Source organism: Alosa pseudoharengus, unplaced genomic scaffold (genome assembly GCF_046254945.1).
Source record: "Alosa pseudoharengus isolate Yale_2024_CS ecotype anadromous, Long Island Sound unplaced genomic scaffold, YU_APseudo_1.1 YU_APseudo_1.1_scf_9, whole genome shotgun sequence".
In the NCBI taxonomy this organism is placed as follows: domain Eukaryota; kingdom Metazoa; phylum Chordata; class Actinopteri; order Clupeiformes; family Clupeidae; genus Alosa; species Alosa pseudoharengus.
This window is the reverse complement of record NW_027468881.1, coordinates 24,087,892-24,111,574: the sequence shown is the minus strand read 5'-3', so window position 1 is coordinate 24,111,574 and position 23,683 is coordinate 24,087,892. Positions and strand designations below refer to the sequence as shown.

Sequence of the window (23,683 nt, the reverse complement as noted above, 5' to 3'; positions counted from 1 at the left end):
TATCTGCCACGACAATGACAAAACACAACATCAACATCAGTTGAGGGCTGCAACTTCACTTTTTAAATGACAATATCTTGGCCGGACTACTGTTGTCAGTGATATAAGTATTTGAAATGAACATGATTTCTTAATGTCTAGTGACATATCAGGGCCATTTTATGATTAATTGAAATACATTTCTTACATATGGTTCCTTTAAAGCAATACCAAAGACTTTTTTGTACCCTAAAATATTGTTTCCAAAATCGTTTCAGTGGTTCATCAACTCGTAACAGGGTGAACGGCATTTCTGCATTCTCTTCGCGACCCTCTATCGGCTATAACCGCACTATGCAAATTTGCCAGATCAGGTAGCGGATCTGTAGTTCGATGGAATGAGACATAAGAAACTACAAATTTGACTTGCTTCTGATGTCGCAATACATCATACTTTCATAAAATCATGCAACCTACTCTACCTTGTCTGTAGACCTTGTTATTTCCAAAGCCAGTGCTTGATAAACAAATAGCGTGCGTGCGACAGGAAAAGTGCTTTGGTGTTGCTTTAATATTGATTTTTCATCATCACTAGGATTTGTATAAGCAAATGACACCATGGCTTGGTGGATCAGGACACAGGTGAATACTGTGTAAACCTAATGAAGCATTAATGTTTTCATTGGCAAATTGAACACATATAAGAGAGGGTGAGAGTGGTGAAGGCAAAGGCCTGATAGGATAGAGGAGAGGCCTTACAGGAATTCTGGAACATGTGGACTTGCATCTCCACCAATGGGAAGGACTGTCTGAAGCTGTATGTCACAGAGGTCTTCTTCTTCTGGAAGATCTTCGTGACCTGAGGGAGTGGAAAAAAGATTAGGGTCAATGAAAATCCCAAATTCATGCACATTAAAACTGTTTTGTCCAAAGCGACTTACAGAATATGAACATTATATATTCAAAAAATAAACAGTAAACAGTTTGAAAAAGTTATATATATATATATATATATATATATATATATATATATATATATATATATGTCATAGGTCATATATATGTTATCTCTTGGTCCCAGGACTGTGAAATAAACTAGCATTGGCTACTCCCTAGAGCTGTGGCCGTTACAGATAGAGGAACTGTAGTGACCGTGGCGACTCCTCCAAGGTTGCCATAGCGACTCCATAATCTACACAGCTGAAGTGAATTTTTCAAAAAGAACAATTACAATATTGTTTTTCGTTTAGTTAAAACGTTTTTTTAAATAATAATTATAAACTAGAATGAATTTACTGTAACTACAAGCAGAATTTTTTTTTTATCCATTTGGCCAACACTGGCCTGTTATTACACAGATCTGTGTGTGTTAATCAAGAATGTTAGTGAAGTAAGGTCCCTCCAAAGCCCCATTCAAATTGCAAGACATTAGCAACCAGAGCCCACAGAATGTTAATGCAATTCAGCGATCACAGGCAAAAAACAGTTGACGACAAAAAATGATTTAAACTTTTTCGACAAGTGCCGGGCAAATTGCCGAGAGTGTGTGAGAAGATTAAGAGTCTTACCACCAGCAGGTCGTTGAAGAGGAAGACCTCTCTCTGATGAACTCCTGTTCTCTGGGGTCGGTTTGTGTCAGGGACTTCATACAGCTGACAGCAACACACCAGCCTACGATGGGGCAGAGACAGCACCTACACACACACACACACACACACACACACACACACATAGATACACATCACTTCACTACTGAAGCCAGAGTGCTCCTGAAGTCAGAATCTAAAGTTTCTCCATGAGGTTGCAGTATAAAGTTGTTGTGATGGACTCACTGGCTTCTTGCCGACCACCACTCTCTCCACCGCCTGGACTTGGGACACGTGGTCGTCATTGGTCCTCAGCTCCCACTTCTGAATGCGCTGGTAGATCCCCACCAGGAGATCCCTGGGGATGTCCTGCCCATTATCCACACCTTCAGGCACAGGAGAGAGGAGAGAGGAGCGGAAGAGAAGAGAAGAGAAAGATATGAGAGAAGAAAAGAGAAGAGAAGAGAAGGATAGAAGAGAAGGAAGAGGAGGAGAAGAGAGGACAGGAAAGGAATAGAGGAAAGGGAAAGATGAAGGTGGTCTAGGTTATTTCATTTTGACATGTCAAATTGTTCATCATAGGTTTACTTTTTACAGCTGTGGAATCAACTTTCGGATGACATCAAAAAGGCCCCAACTGTAGCCAGTTTTAAATCTAGACTTAAGACCAAACTGTTCTCAGATGCTTTCTGCTAACTGTGCCGAGTTACAAATTCTGAATCTGCCTTGATAATTATTCTACTTTATCTTTTATACTTTTGCCTTTGTTTTTTGCTTACTAATTATCCTTTATTTTTAAATTATTTTACCTTGTGTTTTATGTTTTCTTTTTATTATGATCTTTACCTTTTAACTATTCTTTGACTATATTGCCTTTCTATGCTTTTTATTTGTTATTATTGTTTGGTTTTGTTTATGTAAAGCACATTGAATGACCTCTGTGTATGAAATGTGCTATATAAATAAACTTGACTTGACTTGACTTGACTATATCACCATCATTTCATACCACTTTATAAAAATAAGAATCTTATCTGTAGCCTGGGTGAACCCAGATGGACCTGTTAACAAATTTGCTCTGCAGGTCCATCTGGAAAGGATTCCATTAATTGCACTGCTCGTTACCCCTCTGGAAGTCATAAGTCAATGAAGGCTTCATAGACCCACTCTCTATCTCAAATGAGATTTGAGAAACGGTCTGGTGTCAACCAGGCTAGAGAATTGGATCTCTACACTTAACTGTGTTTTCACAAGTTCATTCCCCCCAACTGTACCACCAATCAACACAAGAGGGCGCTGCTTCACCACCGATTGCAGCTAGTCAGGAAACGTGGGCATAGTGTTCAGAATCTCACCTCGGAGGTTTTTGATGAAGTCGTCCAGCTTCATCTTCCTCTCTGGTTTGATGTTGGGGCTGTACATGTCCGTGTTGAGGAGGATGATGGCAAACGCCAGGATGAAGATCGTGTCTGGGTTCCGAAACTGACGCACCAGGGCTGGGTTACACACACAGTACCGCTGACTGTAAGACAAGAAAAAAAGTAGAGCAGTTGCAATGTGTGTGTGTGTAACTGTGTGTGTGTAATAATAATAATGGCTAAATTTTATATAGAGCCTTTCAGGATACCCAAGGTTGCTTAAAGCGATGGTTCGGAGTAATTTTACCCTAGGGTTCTTTGCACCATGACCCCGAGCCAAACACCCTCCCAGAACCTTTTTTCCCTTGGTCGAGCCCTGGTCGAGTAGCGCCGTCAGAAACGAATGACGTTCTGCAGTCATGATGGAACCAACTTTTATGTCGTAAATTACCCCACTAATAATGCCCTGAATGGTACGAAACTTCTGCAGTAGTACAACTACGACATTTAGTCCAATAACGAGGCATTAGAAAGTTTGTAAGTGCACCAGGAGTTTATTTAAATAAGACTTGCCTGATTATCTGCTACTATACCGATGCGTCAACGTTTCTTCCGTGATTTGGGAAAAGCCTGTAAAAGTCCTTGCAGGAAGCGATTACATCAACGTTTTTTGGTATATCCAGTTTTAAATATTTTTTTCCGAAGTGTTTACAACTTAGTAATAACTAATAATTGTTGCAAACTGGACTACGAACAAAATATTAGTGCATTCTTGGATCTACATCCTTATGCATGCTTCCTGCCAGGACTTTTACAGGCTTTTCCCAAATCACGGAAGAAACGTCGATGCAGCGGTATAGTAGCAGATAATCAGGCAAGTCTTATTTAAATAAATTCCTGGTGCACTTACAAACTTTCTAATGCCTTGTTATTGGACTAAAGGTCGTAGTTGTACTACTGCAGAAGTTTCGTACCATTCAGGGCATTATTAGTGGGGTAATTTACGAGATAAAAGTTGGTTCCATCACGACTGCAGAACGTCATTAGTTTTTGATAGCGCTACTCGACCAGGGTTCGACCAAGGGAAAAAAGGTTCTGGGAGGGTGTTTGGCTCGGGGTCATGGTGCAACGGACCCTAGGGTGAAATTACTCCGAACCATCGCTTTAACAAACAAAAGGGAGGGGTAGGGAATGGGGGGTCAGAGGCCAAACGCCTCATGCCTCAGAGAACATGTGTGCTTTTAGGAGTTTTCTGAACACGCCTAGGGAGGAGGCCTAGCATGTGTGTGTGCGACAGAGAGACAGATGTAGTTTTTCGTTCCATAATCATTTCTCAGTAACATACACCAGCATTTTAAACTCAAATTAATTTCCAGTATACAGTTGTGCCAGCCAACCCTTGCTAAAGTTGACTAAAAAAGGAATAAAAATCATCTTTTGGAAATTGATCTTAATGCCTTAATTGTGAATTTGTGAATAAATAATGTATCGTAAATAAATAAATGTTCTTCCTTAAAATACAGGGGGCATAAGTACCGGTATACACACCCCTATGTTAAATTCCCATAGAGGCAGGCAGATTTTTATTTAGAAAGTTCCCTTGGTCTTTGGAATTAAAATAGCCCTACATCCTCACTTACCCTTCACCATACCTACAGATTGACATGGTTTTATTTCAGTTAGCCTAATAGCTGGTTGGATTTGCATTGAGAGATGATCTTATGGAAAGTACCCCATACCAATCTCTAGATTGGCATGGTTTTATTTCAGTTAGCCTAATAGCTAGTTTGATTTGCATTGAGAGATGATCTTATGGAAAGTACCCCATGCCAATCTCTAGGTATGTTGAAGGGTATGTGATAATGTGGGGCTATTTTAATTCCAAAGGCCAAGGGAAATTTATCAGAACGCAAAGTATCCTGGATCCATAAAATAACTGGCCTTTAAAAATAAAAATCTGCCTGCCTCTATGGGAATTTAACATAGGGGTGTGTATACTTATGCCCCCTGTATTTTAAGGAGGAACATTTATTTATTTACAATACATTATTCATTAACAAAAAAAATTGGTGTCCTTAAAGGTTGGATTTTTCCTCAATTTTTAATTATGGCATTAAGATCAATTTCCAAAAGATGATTTTGTATTCCTCTTTTTAGTCAACTTTAGCATAGGTGTGTAAACTTATGAGTACAACTGTATTTGTCAGACGTACCTAACCAAAGCACCAAGGCTTACAGTACAGGCTATATTACCCCATCAATGTGTGGGAAGAAAGATAAAGCCACAGTGCTCCTCTTTTGGATGTTGCTTACGGTAACTTACCAAGGTCACGAAACCACATACTTGGAATGCCACAAATATCAACACAATATCAACAAGCACTAGAAACAATCTCATCGGAGCATGTGCATCTGCAGATACACACACATGTGCACATTTAAACACACACACACACACACACACACACACACACACACGTGTACCTGAATGCCTCGATTAGTCTCTCCACTTTCTGGGCTTCTCCTTGCACTCTGATCTGAGCCTGGAACTTTCTCAAGGCGTCGTCTAGGTCCATACCAGAGAAGTCCATTTCATCCACCACACAGCTAACACACACACACACACACACACACACACAGATCACAGTTATTTATCTCTTTCATTTAATTTAGTTTAATACACAAAGAAATTAAGTCTAAGGGTGCTTTTAATGAACATTCATTTAACTTGGACAAGCGCTCAAGACATTTCCTGTAATTCCAGTAATCATCTATTTCATCTTCTGCATCAAGTGTCTTTCTTGTTCTACTACATCCTGTCATGTTTTACAGATGTGACGCTAAAACTTCATTTGTGAGGACTATAATATTTGTGTTTTAATAATCCTTGTCATGTGAGGACTAGTCAAGACTCTACATCATATATCATAGAGGCTTAGTGTGATTGCTTTAGGAAACAACAAAACTGACAACTTCTCGCACATTGGGCTGGTTTCACGTACATAGATTAAGGCTAGTCCTAAGTTAAAAGCTTTATTCTTTCAAAGGTGATCTCCATTGAAGGTCCAGGACAAGGCTTAATTCTGTGTATGCCACTGACTGTTAAAGGTGCAGTCAGCGATCATACGTGATTTCAAGCCCAACATTTCTTTGTCACATTCAGCAATCATCTCCTCATGACCACTAGGTGGCCATTCTGTGAGTACACTGTAAAAAAAAAAAAAAAAAATGTAGGCAGGCAGCCCAGGTTCAGACAAACAAAGTGGGTCCCCCAAACAAAAATGAAACATTGTGTGGAGCTTCTCTAGGAATACCGAAGGTAGGGGTGAGCTACCTCGCTGGCGTGTTTAGTTTGTCCTTGGTTAAAATATAACGTACGTTGTTTTGGACAAAAGCGTCTGCTTATGCATAAATAGTAACACAAACTCTCGATGGTGTTTTAAGCCCCCATTGTCGACTTCAAGGCAGTGCTGTGATCGTCGACTTCAAGGCACCTAACCCTAACCTTAACCCTAACCCTAGTGCCTTCCATGCAGCGCTGCCTCGAAGATGACGTTGGGGGCTTAAAAAACCAAACCCCCAAACAAACGCAACTTCCTTCACAATCGCTGACTGGACCTTTACAGTAATTGTCACAACTGTTAGTGCCACCGCTAGTACTACCCCATCTGTTCCGTCCCCTAGTGCACTCACTCCAGCACGTCCTTGTTGAACTGTTTCTGCCGGTTGCCCAGAAACTCCCCAATCATCTGCCGGCTCAGGCCCTTCCTCTCCAGGATGAAGCGGGCAATGCCCACCGGCGTGTCCGACACGAAGCCCCGCTCGATCAAGTACTGGATGCCCTTCTCTGGCTTCCTGCAGGGAGGAAGAGACGAGGGAATGTATTGGCCATCCGCATCAGTATCATTATATCGTTACCACCATTATCATTATCATTATCATAATCAACAGCAATCAACATCATCAATACCACAATATTGTCATAATCATCACTATCATCATCACCATCGTAATCATCATCATCACCATTATCCTTATTCTTTTATTCCTAACATCATCACCGTCGTTATCAAAGACGCTGACATTTATTTCAATAGGAATGGTGTGGTATAATTTTTATATAGGTTTCTCATTTAATGAAAGTTTAGTTTAACCAGGCATGTTTGCTATGAGAATATGGTTCCCTTTATTTATCTGTGTCCCTGAAGCCTGTGGAAGTCTGTGGAAATGTCAAGAGACTGAGAAGACTGTAGGGTGTCTGATTGTCCTCACTCCAGGGACACAAACATTGCCTAGGTCAAGAGAAGGTTAAGGGGTTTTGTAACATCCTTATCTCTGTTAATACTAACTGGTTGGATGGATCATTGTTGGGGGAGGCAGATTCCTGTGTGAGTGTGTTAAGTGTATAAGAACTGACCTCCTTGACATTTACTGTAGGTAACACGTTCCTGGTACCGTGAATAATGCTGCATTATCTTTTTCTGCTATACTTACAACTCTGTTGTCATATATCAACAATGTTGAACATCTGGGTGGAACAACAGAATGAAGACTTCACAAACCATCAAGACAGAGCATAACTGTCAAACGTATTTTAACAAATTTGAATGACAACAGGACTGAGTGGAATGTCTACCTGCGCCTACACATCCTACAATATATAGATTCCCCGTTAATTCAGATACACATCCTACAATATATAGATTCCACCTTTAATGAGATCTTTACTTTGTGTGACCTTTGGACTAAGCACTTGGGTTGTGCTCTCTCTGTTAACCACAGACCCTTTCACACACCCTCTCATTTCCTCTCGTGTGCGGAATACACTGACACATCCTGCCACAGGTCACCACAACATGCATAGTATGCTGACATCTGATTGGGTGGCAGGTGTTCTGGCATTTGCATATTCTGTTTACTGCATTTCAGAGTGAACTCAAGAAAACAATGTGCCTTGAAGAAAAAAGTTATTTGTCTTTGTTTTACACTGTTCTGGCTTTTATTACAGTTTTTCACAATTGCTAAAACACATTTTTTTATTATTATTTTTATTATTATGTATTATTTATTATTATTATTTATTTTTTTATGATGGTACTTTTTTATGATGGTACTCTGCCTTCTAGGGGTGTTAGAAAATATTGAATATTGTAATATTGTATTCGGCAATACTGTATTGATTTTCAAAAACATAATATCAATATATATTTTTTTATTAATAGTTTACATGCAAGCATGTTATTTTGTTATTGACATAGGTAGAACTTTACTGTACAGTGTACTGAATTGTTTGTCTAAAGCATTATGTGTATGATGCGTCTTCTTTCTAATATCAGTTTTTCTAAAATTGGCCTTATAAAATTGCAATATATCGCCTTTCGCACAGTATTGAAATATATTCTAATATATTGAATCGTAACCCATGTATCGTGATATGTATAGTATCGTTAGATTCTTGCCAATACACATCCCTACTGCCTTCTGTAATCATTACAATACTGAGGTTTTACTCGTCTACCTGTAAATATCAAAAGCTTGTTTAATTACTCTATCCTTCTAAACTGTTTGCCCTTGTACTTGTCTAACTGTAAATATCAAAAGCTTATTTAATTACTCTCTCTTTCTAAACTGTTTGCCCCTTCCTCTCTGTGTCACTTACTTGTTGAAGAGGTTGAGGCCAATGCGGTACTGCCTCCTCTGCACCACGTCGTTGTTGAAGGCGGGCGAGTCCCAGCTGTGGCGGCTCTCCCGCTGGTAGGTCTGCTTGCCCAGCGGGGGCATCGGCTCCCTCAGGCTGTCCCTGGACGACGAGCCCGAGCTGCAGTTGATGGTCTCGTTGGAGTTGGTGGTGGAGTTGAGCGAGTCGTTGTCGCCGTCCGAGCAGCAGGGCTGCTCCAGGCTGCCGGGGGCGTGTGGGGCGGACGAGGAGGAGGACAGCGGGGTGGTGGGGGGCTGCTGTGGAGACGAGGACGACGAGGGCGTGTCGGGGTAGTGGTGGTGGTGGTGGTGGTGATGGTGGTGGTGGTGGTGCGCCAAGTGGGGCGGGATCTGGGTGGGGAGCGGGCGGGAGGCGGGGCGCGTCTGGCCCTGGGCCGTGGCGCAGGGCACCATGACTGACCGGGCGCCGGCGGGGCTGGTGGCGTTATGCTTGAGCGTCCCCTGTGGCGACCCACCGCCAGACGGATCCTGGTCGTACACCAGCTGGCGCCCAAGAGAGCCGCGGTCGGAGCGGTCGCTCATGTCCACTGAGCTGTCGCTGGGCGGCTCAATGGTCAGCACGGGCAGGTGGGGCCCGCGGAGCCGGTAATCGCGGCACTCTGTGCACGGCGTGCTCCGTCGGCTGTTGCTGCTGCCCCCACCCTCTGTGTCCCGGCTGTCCTCGCGGCCCCCGCCCATGCCCCCCATGCCCCAGAACTCTGTGTCGGTGCTGCTGGGCGCCCGGTCCAGCGAGAGTGGCGACGAGGGCATGCCGTCGTCCATGTAGAGCGTGACGTCGCTGTAGGAGGTGGCCGTGCTGTCCTCGTGCATGCTCAGGCCGCCGCCGCCACTACGCTCGCGGTTGCCGAGGCCACGGCGGGACGAGGGCGAGGGCGATGCCGACGGGTGGCTGCTGTTGCTCCACACACACTCGCCGTAGTCCTCGGCCGTGCTGCTCTCGCCCCCAACCTCCCCGCTGCCATCCTGCGAGTCGTCTCGGCCGGCTCGGCACGTCAGCGCGTCGTCTATGGAGTCGGCCAGAGACTTCACCTGAACAGCAGAGGGGGGAGGGACAAGGAGGAGTTCTGGATTTGAATGTCAATATTCTGAATGCCAATATTAGTACTAAGTATAGGATTTCATACTGAAAACTGTAGATACCTGTATATAGAGACAGACAGGCAAATTGGTCTCATTCTACTACACCATACATCTAAAACAGCTAATAGCTGTTGGCGTCATTATCCCCCATACAGCAGGAGAGGGGGGTGCACACGATCACTGTCACTATATCACTCTGTCATTATGACCCAATCACTTCCACTTCATTACCATCCATCTTTCACTCTATCAATCTTTAACCATCTCTCCACTTTCCCCTGGACCTTCTTCTCCTTTGCCAGTCTTCCTGTAAGTGCAATGGTAGTGCACTAAATGGTTTAATCTTTTACTTTATACGAAGATTTTGCATAATCTGGCATTTCCTTCTCACCATCTGGATCTGGGTGTAAATCTGAATGGCAGTATTCGTTTTAAATGTAGACTTTAATACTGAAAAACGTGGATACCTATAGAGTAGACAGACAGACAGCAAGACAAATAGACAAATTGTGCTTATTCTACACCATCCATCTAAAACAGTTGTTGTAATTAAAAATGCTTCGTTAAGTTTGTCCAGATGGGAGAGAACAACACCAGGCAGCTGAGCTGTCATATAACGCTGAGTTACCACTATCCACATAATGATGATCTATCCCTATAGAAACACAAGACCATATTGATTCAGTCAGTTGAATGATGGCATATACACCATATGATATCACATACTGCATCATTTCAAAAAGACTTAAGCCTATAAACTAGTACCCAAAGTAGTGGGTAGTTTGACCCATTCATCAATTGGGGTCAGTTTGACCATCAACAGGGTCAAGTTACGGTTATTACCTCTCTTAAATGAGTTCAGTATGAAACATAATCAGACTCTATACATTCCTCTCTCTTCCTATATTTCTAAACTTCTCAAGCCCAGCTAAGTGAGAGGAAACATAAAAAGGACGAGTATATATATATCCCTTCTGACTCAGCCGCTGTGTGCCTCTGACCTGTTTAGAGAAGGAGTCCTCCGGGTGTGTGCTTGTGCAGAGGAGGAGATAGTACTGCGTCTCCCTATATGCTCATGGCCATATCTCTAAGACACAGCTAAGGAAGAGACCTGAGGAGATACAGTATATACAGTATCCCCCCGCCCCATCCGCCTGATACTGTCCCGCCGTGCCTCTGACCAGTTTGAGTACATCAAGGCTTCAAGTAAGACATTTTTTTGACATTTTAGAAGCCACTACATGTAATTATCTTTTGAAATGATCTTTTTAAATCTGAAACAACCCTGCACATGACTGATTTCTGCCTGCGAACTTGAAGCCCTGGTCCGAGCAGCACAACTTAAAGATCAGAATGTAAAATACCACAGGATAACGTCAGTGTGAGTGTGCTTCGCTAAATGTACCCACTGTTAATGTCACTAAACTTAGTATGTCTGCCCTGGTATATATATCCCTCCTAACAAACTGTACTGCGCATCTGACCAGTCCGATTTTCCATCCCTCCTGACATGAGTATATATTCCTGCCGGCTCTGTTGCTCTGCGCCCCTCACCTGTTTGGAGAAGGAGTCCTCCAGGTGTGTGTAGTCCCCTGCGGAGCGGGCGGCGGGCAGACTGGGCTCCAGCTCGGGGGTGCCCATGCCCTGGGTGCCGTAGGGCGTCTGCGTGGGCGGCGTCTGCGAGGGCAGCGACGGCGGGCGCTCGTCGAACGAGTACTGCAGCCGCATGTTGGAGAGGATGATGCGGCGCGTCATGCGGCTCTCGGAGGCGGAGCTGCGCAGGCGCTCAAAGTTCTTGTTCATGCGGTACTGGCGGAACGCCGTCTGGATGGTGCGCGCCGCACGCCGGCTCAGGAAGTAGCCGCCATACTTCCTCTCCAGCATCTCCACCTGAGGAGGGTGGGGAGGACAGAGAGCAGAGAGAGGAGGAGGAGAGTAGGAGAGAAAGAGAGAGAGAGAGAGAGAGAGAGGACAGGGAGGGGGGGAGTGGGAGAGAGAGAGAAGGAGAGAGAGAGGGGGTAGGAGAAGCAGAGAGAGAGAGGACAGGGAGAGAGGGAAGAGAAAGAGAGAGTAGGAGTGGAGAGAGGGGGGGGTACAGACGGATACAGGGAGGGGCAAGGAGAAAGCCAAAGTGAAGCATTGGAGGAGGAGAGAAAGAGAGAGAGAGAGTGAGAGAGAGAGAGAGAGAGAGCAAGAGAGAGAGAGAGGGGGAAGGACAGGGTGGAGCGCACACAGATAAAGGGGGAGGGAATGACAGAGGGAAGGAGGTAGACAGAGAGAGGGAGAAAGAAAAGAAAAGTGAAAGAAAGGGACAGAGAAAGGAGGAGGAGAAGGGTGATGGAATGAGAGAAAAGAGAGGGAGAGGAAGAGGAAGAACAAGAAGGGAAAGAAAGAAGAGACAGAATGAAATGACAAAAGAGTACAAGTAGAGGCAGAGAGTACAAAAGGCAGAGTAAAAGATAAAGAGAGCGAGAGAAAGAGAAAAGGAGGAAAAGAGAGATAGTGGGAGAGATGGAGGGAAGGGGGGAATTTTCAAGTTAATGCACACTGGCACAGTGACACTCTGGCATGAACCCGTGACGGGCACAACCGATCTCCAATTTACACGTCAGCAAAGTTTAGCTAAAATAAACGACTATCAAACCCGACAGAGTTCAGACAGAGTGACTGAGAGTGTTTTTGACACAAGTCTCTCCTACAAAAAGGCCACGAGATGACACCGAGGTCTCGCTCTGTTCATCACGCTCACGTCACATCCACTCATTCATACCATTAACTCCCAACCCGAGCACCTAACATGCAGCAGACCTGGACACCTGCCGGACCGCTGATGGCTGTTGGATAACCACACACACACGGAAATAAACAGACACACACCTGCACATGCAAACACGTATGCACCATAGGGTATGCACACAAACACACACACACACACACACACACACACACACACACACACACACACACACACACACACACACACACACACACACACATTTTAACCATTCATTTATGCTGTAGAATGCTATGGTCAGTTGAAAATACAAACACGCAAGCACCATCTTGAAGATTGGCGTAGGGTTCATAACAGGGTTGGGTTCACACACACACACACACACACACACACATACAGAGTATAACCTTTCGTACCTTATCCTGTAGGTCGGTGGAGAGTTTCCAATTGTCAGTTGAGAATAGAAACTCACAGTTGAGAATAGAAACTCACACAGAGTATAATCTTTAGCACCATCTTATCCTGTAGATTGGTGAGGAGTTCATAAACACACAGACACACACACACACACAGACACACACACACACACACAGTGTATAACCTCTCGTACCTTCTTATCCTGTAGGTCGGTGGAGAGTTCATAGCTGTCGGATAGCGCTTTGCATTTCTTATTGTCCTCCTCCTCCTGCTTGCGCAGGGCCAAGCTGGCGGGCTGGTGACGCGTACGCTGGGCCCAGGCGAGGCTCGCCGGGCTGGGGGGAGCCACACACGGCCCCCGGGGGACAGGGCCGGGGCCAGAGGGGCTGCTGCTGCTGTCGTCGCCGCCGCCGCTGCCGAAGCGCTCTGCACCGCGCAGGTAGGAGGGGGCCGCCGGGGCGTGAGGGCCGTCTGCAAAGGTGCCTGAGTGCTCTGTGTTCCGGGACTCGACCTCGACACTAGGGGGAGAGAGAGAAGTAACAGCGTGAGATAACAGGAGAGAGGAACAGAGAGACAGAGAGAGAGAGAGAGAGAGAGAGAGAGAGAAGTAAGAACATGAGATAACAGGAGAGAGAGAGAGAGGGAGAAGTAAGAACATGAGATGACAGGAGATAGAGAGGGAGAGAGAGAGAGAGAGAGAGAGAGCAAAAGAAAGCAGATTGTAAAGATTGTAAAGTAAAGTGCTGGTTGACAGCTTCTGCAAGGCTTTCTGACTGTGAGTGTCCAGAGAGTTTTTTTAGGGTCTGGGCAAACTAATGTTGCATAGCATCTGATCACTCAGCTTGGCATCTCCAGACAATCAGACAGCTCCACAAAGACCACCTCTGGCCATCTCACAGTGAAAAGGTAAAAGACCTAACACCACACTGACTAAAGAAACAAGCAAAACTCTGCTGAAATAACACTCAAGAGCAGGGACGTGCACAGGGCAGGGCTAAAGTTGCTCGGGCAACTGCCCATCTGACCTCTTTGACTGAGATGCGCCTTCCAAAAAATAAAAATTATTTTCAGGGATAAAGTTATCCGTTGCTTCGACAAATATCCATCAACTTATTTCCGTAGGACACGTTATCATTATAGATTCCCAAGGGGAAAAATATGTCTTGTTGTACACATACAACCTAAATTTGTTGTCAGCTTTTAAGAGTAAGCTATCAATGCACACACAATAAGTAATGTAACAGGGCTCAGGCATGGGTCGGACTGTTTAAGTTCTGAAAATGGGCTGGAAGCCAGCCATCTTCAAAAATGTCTGATAACCTTACAGATGTTGTCTTTACGCTCTGAACAATGTCCAAACCAAAATGTCAAAAAGAAAGAATACTCAAATAGATAGCAAACACCCAAATGATCTTACTGTAATGAAAATAGCCATATGTAATTTATAGAATATTATATTATTCACCCCCCCCCCACCCCCAACACACATGCACACACCCCCACCTCCAACACACATACACACACAAAAGGGGGGGGGGGGGGGGGGGGCGCTTTTTCATGAAAGAGCAATGGCCCCTCAAAATGCCTGTGCACATACATTGTGGAACAGGGGTGGCACAGGGGCACATCTGAGCCCAAGTCATCCCAATTACTATATCATGGACGATACGATATGGCACAACACTAAGGGCGCACTCACACTATGCCATCCGTACCATCCCCAAGTAGGTTTGACCCCCAAAGTCCGGTTTGTTTGACCAGTGTGATCTTTCCGTACCCGGGCATGGTACGCTTATCTGTGCCTGGGACCACTTGAGGAGGTGGACTCCAGCATGGTACGGCTTATGATCACGCCTATGCAAAGATTCTAGAGCGCAGCAGCTCAACCGTGCCTGGGTACAGTTTGATAGTATGCAGTGTGAGTGTGGAACAAGAACGGGAGAGAACCGTACTCCAGCACAGTACTAGTGAACCGTGTGAACCAGTGTGAATACGCCCTGACAGGTAGTGGCAGAAGGTAGAATGGATTGTCTCCTTCTCAGTTACAGATATGAACCACAGACAGTCCTGATCAGAACTGGATCAGGACCAGGACAAGATCAGTCCTAGAGTTCTGGGAAGTAGTGTGGCCAGCCACACACATACACACACACACACACACACACACACACACACACACACACACACACACATTCTGGGAGGCAGTGTGGCCATTATTCTTATCTCGTCCTCACCTCATCCTGAGAACATGAGTTCAGCCCTCACCTCCTGCATACACTCTGGATCGGATCCAACTGATATCAAGACAGACTTTCTTCACCGTGCTGATAATTTACTGTGACACTGAGTTGGCTAGTCAGCTCAACCCCGGCACGGACTCTGGATCTTATCCAGGCTTATCATCTGATATCAGGATAGACTGGATCTTCACTCCAGTAATGATTTAATATGACAGCGTGTCACTCCACACTGGGTCTTTTTGGGCAAGTCTCCAACACAAACACTCACTGTGCCAACAAATAATAATTAAAAAAACAAAACATTCCTGAACAAGCCCAAAGCCCTCAGGGACTGACAGCAAGATGGAGAGCCCCAACCTGCAGTCCTGACTACTGAGGTGTGTGGGAGATTGGAGAGTTACAAGTTACATAAACAGGAAGATTTTGGGGGGTATTTTTCTCTCTGCTTGCTTCCCTTGACAGCGTGACATCCTCACTGATAAGAATCACCAAGCCAAGCAGCCATAAAAACCCAGGCTCTTTTCCGCGACGTTGGCAGTTTGCATCTCCGATAACGATACCGGGGGAACGACACACAAGGGCTCTCAGTCTGATTGGACTGGGAACATCACACGCATCAAAGACATAGACATGAACGCTCACACACACACACACACACACACACAGCATGTCAGAGTCTCACAGGAAAGCCTTCTATCTATAATGAAGCCTTGCTTTCTCATCAGCACTAAATGAAACAATAGGTTCACAGCCAAATCCTGTTCATTTCACTATTGTGAAGGCCCTCAATGAGAGATTGTGGGACTGTCAGCAAGATTTGGAAATAATAAGCCTGAGGATGTTTTAGTTTTTGACCCCTATGACCTTCAGGTCCAACCTAAACTCCCTCTGTGTGCTTCTGTTGGTCAGACTCACTTTTGCTCGGCAGGTCTGAGGACAAGGCTACTTGTCCTGGTGTGCTGCATTGAATGAAGGGGTCTGATGTCTGCACACACACACACACACACACACACACACACACACGTACAGCGAACTGTCCCCACACACAGACACAAAAACAATCACACACGTATAGACACACAACCTCCCTAACCTTGTTGCATGCACACACACACACACAGAAGACACACACACACACACAGGTGTGCACGTAAACTAAACCCTGCTCACATACACGGAACACACACACATTAACACAACCACACACTTTCACCAAAAGCACTTTGAGACACACCACTACCTAAGAATTTCAAACACAATACTAAACACACCCACACACACTCACACACACACAATCCAAACTGTCAAATACTCCAGCTCAGTTTTGACTGTATCACCCACAAGTAAACAGGGGGGAACAAATAGAAACACGCCTCCGACAATTAGGCTACCATTAATAATGTACATCAAAGGCGTAAATATGACAAACACAAAGCAAGACTAATTATAATCACCCCAGCCAGGGTGTAAGTTAATTAGGCTACAACATAACAAGTGAACTATAAATAAATAAGCTGCAAAGCTACAAACAGACAAACCAACAGACAAACCAACAGACAAACCACATCAACATAGCATAAGCTCCTTAGCAGAGGAGGCACCACCAAATCCAATGTGGCTCTAAGTCTTACACACATACTATGATAGACATCCACACCTCCTGAAGCACCCTTCTTACAGAGTCCTCTTAGCTCAGTTAAGACCAGAAGTGCAGTGTCATGTGATCACCCCGAATGACCTCACTGCGTGTCACGTCCCCAAAGTTCTTCAGTGCGGTGTGTGCGAGCAGAGAGGAGATTCACAGTATTCCAGCTGGCCAGTAAACCTCCTGGTCCACATGCTAATCACCATGACAACTGACCGGGTGCTGGAAAACTCTGCCCACTGTTGTGCAAGAGGTTAAAAACAGACAAGTCCACTAGTTAAAGATTTCTGTAAACTCTTACTCTTTCCCATGCACTTTACAGGCTCCACAGTTTTTGTACACAACTGCCAATCAAAAGTACTTTCTGTTCTGTTGACAACACCACCTTTATCAACAAACTCTGTTTTAAAGAAACTGTGCATCTAAAATCACAAATAACCCGCTGGTGACACCTGACTGGAGCACACAGGTCTGCAGAGAGAGAGTGAGGCACAATCCTGCACAAAAACTCCGCTCGTTCTAGCAGGGACAAAAGAACACGGAGAATAAAACAACACAACACTCTAACACTTTCAACCGGCAACAATGGAGGCTCCACATTCTACAAACTCACAGACACACGGCAACAACAGATGCACACACAAACATGTACATTCATTGGCCTTCAAACACACACCCAAACACACACACACACACACACACACCTAAAGACCCAAACACACACACAGTGGTTTACTTAAGTCCAGATATTCCAATGTAAAGTGGCATAATTCCCAAGTCCTGCATGTGACTCTGAGGTTGTGGCAGAGCAGGTCAGGAGGTAACCTCCACTCCGTCACATGACTGTTTCTCTGCTCCTCCCTTGTCCTGTTTATGCCTCTCTCTCTCTCTCTCTCTCTCTCTCTCTCTCAAACACACACACACACACTCACACACACGTATACCCACACACCCAGACCCACATAAACATATTTGCCATAAACACTCCCACACACTTCCTATCCTTCACAGGCATGTAGGATACAGTAGCACTCCCTCTCAAAACAAAACACGCTGAGGAAGTCCAGGGTACTTGCCCGCAGTCAGATAACTGCTGTATTCCCACTGCCCATAACTGTTCTGATAGCATCTATTCTCTCAGGGAATGCTGCAGTTAACACTGCAATCTACTTATGCAATTATCCATCATAAACAATTCATCTGAATACAACCATCAAGGACATGTGCTGAAAGAGAACAATTCGTAAGAAAAATGAAAATGCTATTTAGCACCTAATTAAATTACGTAAAAATGAAAATGTAGGGAGTTGAATTGAATATTGTGTTTGCATTCACCATCATGGCCTGACACAGCTGCAGAGTTAATGTTGGGTGCTACACCTCCCTCTCTCTATCCCTCTCTTTCTCTCCTCCAGGTTTTTCTTCCACCCACCTTCTCCGATCTGACACAGTTTCCCGTGTTTGTGTGCTGCTGTGCTGACAGAGCCGGGCTGAAGGAAGACTCAATATAATGAGCCATAAAACCCCACGCATACTGAACTGGATAACAAGCAAACACACACATCCATCATTACCACACCAAGGGACTGGGTAACAACACACCAGTAAGCTGAGTTGCTTTTTGCAGTCTATAAAAATGTATGTGGTCATTTTCTACATTTTCTTTAATTAACCCTTCAGCAGGGGAGTTTTGAACATTCTAACAGAAGATTCTGTTCTGCAACAGATATTCTTTAGAGAATGTTCAATTTCCAACCAGCTGAAGAACATATCCTGTGGGGACTACCCACTGACAACACTCTGCCCTCCAGGGTATCGTGAGCTGAACATTGCCTGTTTAAGTGAGAGTGGCCCATACGTCTTAACAACCAAACACGGTCCACAAAACCACAAAGAGGGCCACAGGAGCTACAGTAATGCTGAAACAGACCAGGCTTGCCTACCCAGACAGCCAATGCCACATCAGGGCCTCACACACACGCACAGGTTCTTTACATTACATTACATTACATTACATTACATTTAGCAGACACTTCTTGACCAAAGTGACTTACATATGTCAGCTATATTACAAGTGATCACATTGTCCCCGGAGCAATTTGGGGTTAAGTGCCTTGCTCAAGGGCACAACTGTGGAAGCCGGAAATTGAACCGACAACTTTCAAGCTACTGCACACTAGCCCAGCTCCTTAACCACAACACTACCACCGCCCTCCCACGCCCTCCCCCTCTTTCTCTCTCTCTCACTCACTCACTCACACTCACTTCCTCAAACAAATGCCTAGAGTTAGGGTTAAGGAAGTCGCATACTCCTCCGTGCACACTGGCACCCGGTCACATATGTTGGGAGGCACACAACACCCCCCGCATGCCGCGTTGATAACACAATAACGGACATAGACGAAGGGCCCTTAGGGTTAAGGTAAGTCAAAGGCTTAATCAAAGTAATAGGCCCTAATTATTTTTTTAAACATCACTGACTGACCTAAACTGTGAAAAGATGCAGATTGTACAGTGCAATGCTAGACAGTGCCCTGTAGTGGATACAAACCAGTAGCTGATTTCCCTGAATATTTACAAAGTCACCTCCTTTACTACAAGTGGTTTGAGTCACGGTTGGGTTGCCCACAAAATAACCCGAGAAATAACCCACTGCTTCACACAAACACACACACACACACACACAAAAGTCCCCCACAATGATCTGCTGCATGCTTGGATGCTGATAGGGGAGGCTTTCAGCAACACATTCAGAACAAGCACAGGCCCATTCATTCAGCACCTAGGCCTCATGCGCTTGCAAGAAGGGGTGAGGCAAGGTCACATTAAGAGTGCAGGAGGTGAGGTACTCTTCTCACCATGGGAAAACAGCTACCAGAATTTCACAACTATTAAACAAGGTTTACACACTGATTTTGCTGAACCTCTTCATCTCTTTAGAGGTTACAGTAATACACAGAGGCGGGCTATACATGGGAATGCATTTCTTTTCTTCATTTCTTTATGATTAGACCTAAAGCACAATCTAATTTTGATTCATTGGGCTATTGGGCACTGCGGTTAATACACAGGTGCAGTTAATACATGGAGAGAGATATGGGGTTGGATCAGGAAATGACCCGGGTCAGACTCGAACATGAGTCCCCGTGGGCTCCTGGACCAAAGGTGCTACGGACACAGTAGCCAGTTGCGCCACAGCGCCCCCTGAAAATGCCCTCTGTTTCATCCAGGTTGCAATCAACCAGTTGTCTGTCAACCGCCCAAAGCACCAAAGTTTCACTTCCTTCCTTCCTTCACTATTACTGTAATCTTTCCCTTGACAGATTTGGTCTAGAGATGCATGACAGATTTGGTCTAGAGAAGCATCAGTACAACATCAATATGGGCAGATAACAGCTTAAGAATTGTATTATTGGCATTAGCAGATATGGAAAAACCTAGCATTGGCATTCAGGAAAAATTAGTTTGAAAATACCACCATCGAATGTTGGCATAAATCACAATATTGTGCAACCCTACTCTGCATTAGTAAACCTCACATATGAGCCATCAGAAGACAGACAGCAAGTCTTTTAATGTTAACTGAACAGCAATCTAACTCTAAATGTCGTGTAGGTAACTGTGTGTGAACTTGTGATGGTAATGTGAACGGTGAGGGTAATTATTTCCCCCTATGTTCCTTGATTACAGTGGCTATTTAGTTATATGCTTCCCCATCCACACACTACGCTGTCACTGAAAACAGTTAATTAAAAGCCATGTTGGACTGACAACAACCGATCAGATTACAGTTTGAGATTGGGCCTTGACAAGATTTTGCACCAGGAATAGCCTATTGATGGACAAAATGCAAGCTAGTCCATAGCAAATTCCTCACAGACTGCAATGGTCATAAAATCCATATCATGCCCTCTGAATACCAATTAATTATGGTAGCCACGTAAGTTAATGATCCAAGACAACATAATGAGGCACAACAGACACTAACTTAAAAGAGTGAAATCCCTGTGACCCTACAAGCACTCAGGGTTCCTGAAAGACAGAAGCACGCCCAAAAATACTCAGAAAAAAAAGCTGACACCATTTCTAAGTAGTGTGGGAACAAATTATTTTGTTGAGTAGTGTGACATGAGTACGAAATTGCATCATGCAAAAAAGCAGCAGCCTTATGTGCAGAGCCTATCACACCTAAATGTGCACTAAGACTTGATTATTGCGGTAAACAGCCTATTGCTTGTATACAATATGTACAAGAATCATGGTGTTATCACACACATGGTGTGTGTGTGTGTACGTGGTTTATGTGTGTGTGTGTGTGTGTACGTGGTTTGTGTGTGTGTGTGTTTGTGTGTGTGTGTCACATCCTCAATTATATTTTAGAAGGCAACATTGTAACATTCCATGCCCAGAGATCACCAGGCCATAGCTAACATCTCCTTGGTAACAAGTTGTAACCATCTCAAGAGTGTTTCCCTAAGCTTTGCACGCAGCACTCCATGGTCTTTGGTTGTAATGACCTCTCTATCATATGTGATCTTTGAACCTTGACCCCTGGGCTAAGACTGCATCCATAAGCACATAGCCGCACACCCTGCTATGAGACAGGACACAGAAAAGCCTGACTTGGCAGAATCTGCAGGGACATTAATTTCCCCAACCTGCTGCTTCAGTTAAGAGGTACATGACCTGAGTAATAGCCTATGCCTTCTCTCTACGGAAGACTGACAAAACAAGCAGAGGAAAGGTGGAATAGCAGCTTAGTACTTTGTCACATGTACCTTTGGATGTGGTGTAATAGGCTACTTGGTACACTTTTCTGGTTATGTAAGCTCTTCCTGCTGTTGTTTCCAATTATTCAGCCACTTAAAAACGACAGAACGGTGACATTTCCAAATGTGTATTATAATAATTTTGGGCCGGCCACCACAATAATGTTTAGGGGAACATAAGAGAAAGGGGAACACAAGAGAATGATTTCGTTTAGATTTTTGCACACAAGTAGTTTTTAGGTTTTGAAAAAGAATCAAATTCAACAAAACACTTGATTAACAAGAGGCGAGAGGGATTCCTCAGCAATAATGATAACTTAGTCATTCTTATACTAACTATATAATTAGATCTGGAGTTGCACTTGATTAACAAGAGGCGAGAGGGATTCCTCAGCAACAATGATAACTTAGTCATTCTTATACTAACTATATAATTAGATCTGGAGTTGCTCCTTTAACATGTAAATCCTCAGTGACATCATGTCTGAGGAAACATTACAACATGCTTGTTTGTTTGGCCTAAGTCAAAATGTTAAGCAATTAACCGTTCACACCAAATACGGTCACCTTATTTGGTTATTTGGCACGTCCAGCTTTCTCATGTAGATGTCGCAAGGGCCGCCCTCCATCGATGATGGGACACACAAGCAAACATACACACATCCATCTCTACTCTTATTACTACAAATAACCATTTGCTTGTCTTTTATGTCTTTTGATTAGCTGCTACTAGCATTGATGTATTGATGATTCCACTTCCTTACACCTCTGTGCAACTACGTCTGCCTTCAGACATCTGTGGAAGGACAGTCATCTTTTCTGTTGGAGAACAGTGACTAAAGTTTCCCTCCTGCTGCCTGATAAAAATGCCTCTTAGGCTAGTGAAAAGCTGAATATCTTAAAAGAATCTTAAAAGAATTTGCCGTAGAATTCGGCAAAAACGTTACTACTGCTATATTACTACTACAGCTACTACTATAATTTTTCACATACTAAACTGAGTAGCTAATTCGTTTGTATTTAGTTTAATGACACGTGTGGTTATAACTTCATAAGCCATCCACATTACTCATATTAACAGGATAAGTTAGCTATCGATAGTTAGCTCAAACTCACAAAAGTTCAGTTGGCATCAAATTGCACATTCTCTGGCATGGGAGATTTCAAGAGGGATTTGGAGCCAGCTTGAATAAACAGCTTTGCATATACGAACTCTGATTTGGGGAAACGTTGGAGCAAATGTTCATAGCTCTACAAAATTATTGTTAGCCATGATTAGCTTCACAGAATTCCAAAGTAGTGAAGGACACACCAAACAGTGACAGATAAAGGGGCGTGACGCGACGCGGGCTTTCGAGGATGATAAATGTCCGAAAGCCTCAAATTAATCTTACCTTTGAGTGATATTTCCCATATTGTGAGAATAGACCTCTATGAACTGTACTCTTTTACATCCGTTGTAACGTGTAAGCCAGTGGACAGTCCTTCACTCGCGGGCTACTAGGTTTGTTCCTGCTTTTAAAAGTCAGTTAGCGGTGCGGCGTGGTGGTGATGATGATGCTCGTCGTCTCGCCTCGCGCCAATGCAAATTCTGTCCCACTCCCAGCATCAGAACACGTCAGTAATGTCAGAATGCAATGATAAAGATAATAACGAAAATTAAAATGCGACTGTAGTTTCTCATAGTGAGACCTATTTTTAACTTAAATGCTAGCCTATTTCCAACCATAGGCATAGGCCTATGCAAGAATGTTGCTCGAAAAAGTGAAGAGTGAGGACAAGGAGGGGTGGAAAAACAATGTGATTACAGCCCAGAAAAGTTGGAAATTCCCCAGCAGGCTAAAGTTTGGTAGGAGTCGGAATGCTACCATTGCAGAGCCATACCACAGCTGACTTCTTGTCCAGGACAAGCCAGGCCCCAAAACTGCAAAAAAAAAAAAAAAAAAAGACGCTCTTTCCTGTAGAACTGCGTATTGTTTCGGACAGCCAAGCCAAGGACTTCAAGTTACACTTAATCATCAACTTGATGCTAGGCTGCTACTTCAAAACACAAAACTCTCTGTCACACACACACACAGACACACGCACGTAGGGGTAGCAACCTGGACGATTGAAACGCAGGACGAATGAAACATTCCGGTTTTCTCCAAGTGCAAC

General features: G+C 44.2%; 1 protein-coding gene across 3 annotated transcripts in view; it reads right to left on the bottom strand.

Annotated features, from left to right (window-relative positions):
- iqsec2b (IQ motif and Sec7 domain ArfGEF 2b) overlaps nucleotides 1–23,345 on the bottom strand; it is a 34,962-nt gene extending 11,617 nt beyond the window's left edge. For 2 of the 3 annotated variants that reach the window (XM_076276963.1, XM_076276964.1), the window contains exons 1-10: nucleotides 16,028–17,635; nucleotides 13,066–13,390; nucleotides 11,276–11,611; nucleotides 8,583–9,670; nucleotides 6,617–6,778; nucleotides 5,408–5,530; nucleotides 2,921–3,087; nucleotides 1,812–1,951; nucleotides 1,548–1,673; nucleotides 739–838 (exon numbers count right to left, since the gene is read on the bottom strand). In XM_076276963.1, coding sequence (XP_076133078.1) covers nucleotides 739–838; nucleotides 1,548–1,673; nucleotides 1,812–1,951; nucleotides 2,921–3,087; nucleotides 5,408–5,530; nucleotides 6,617–6,778; nucleotides 8,583–9,670; nucleotides 11,276–11,611; nucleotides 13,066–13,390; nucleotides 16,028–16,077 — 2,617 coding nt within the window. In that variant the 5' untranslated portion in view covers nucleotides 16,078–17,635. Of the gene's footprint in view, nucleotides 1–738; nucleotides 839–1,547; nucleotides 1,674–1,811; nucleotides 1,952–2,920; nucleotides 3,088–5,407; nucleotides 5,531–6,616; nucleotides 6,779–8,582; nucleotides 9,671–11,275; nucleotides 11,612–13,065; nucleotides 13,391–16,027; nucleotides 17,636–22,920 lie in introns of those variants that run through there. The other variant, XM_076276962.1, reaches the window with a different exon arrangement.
- Between the last annotated feature and the right edge of the window lie 338 nt (nucleotides 23,346–23,683).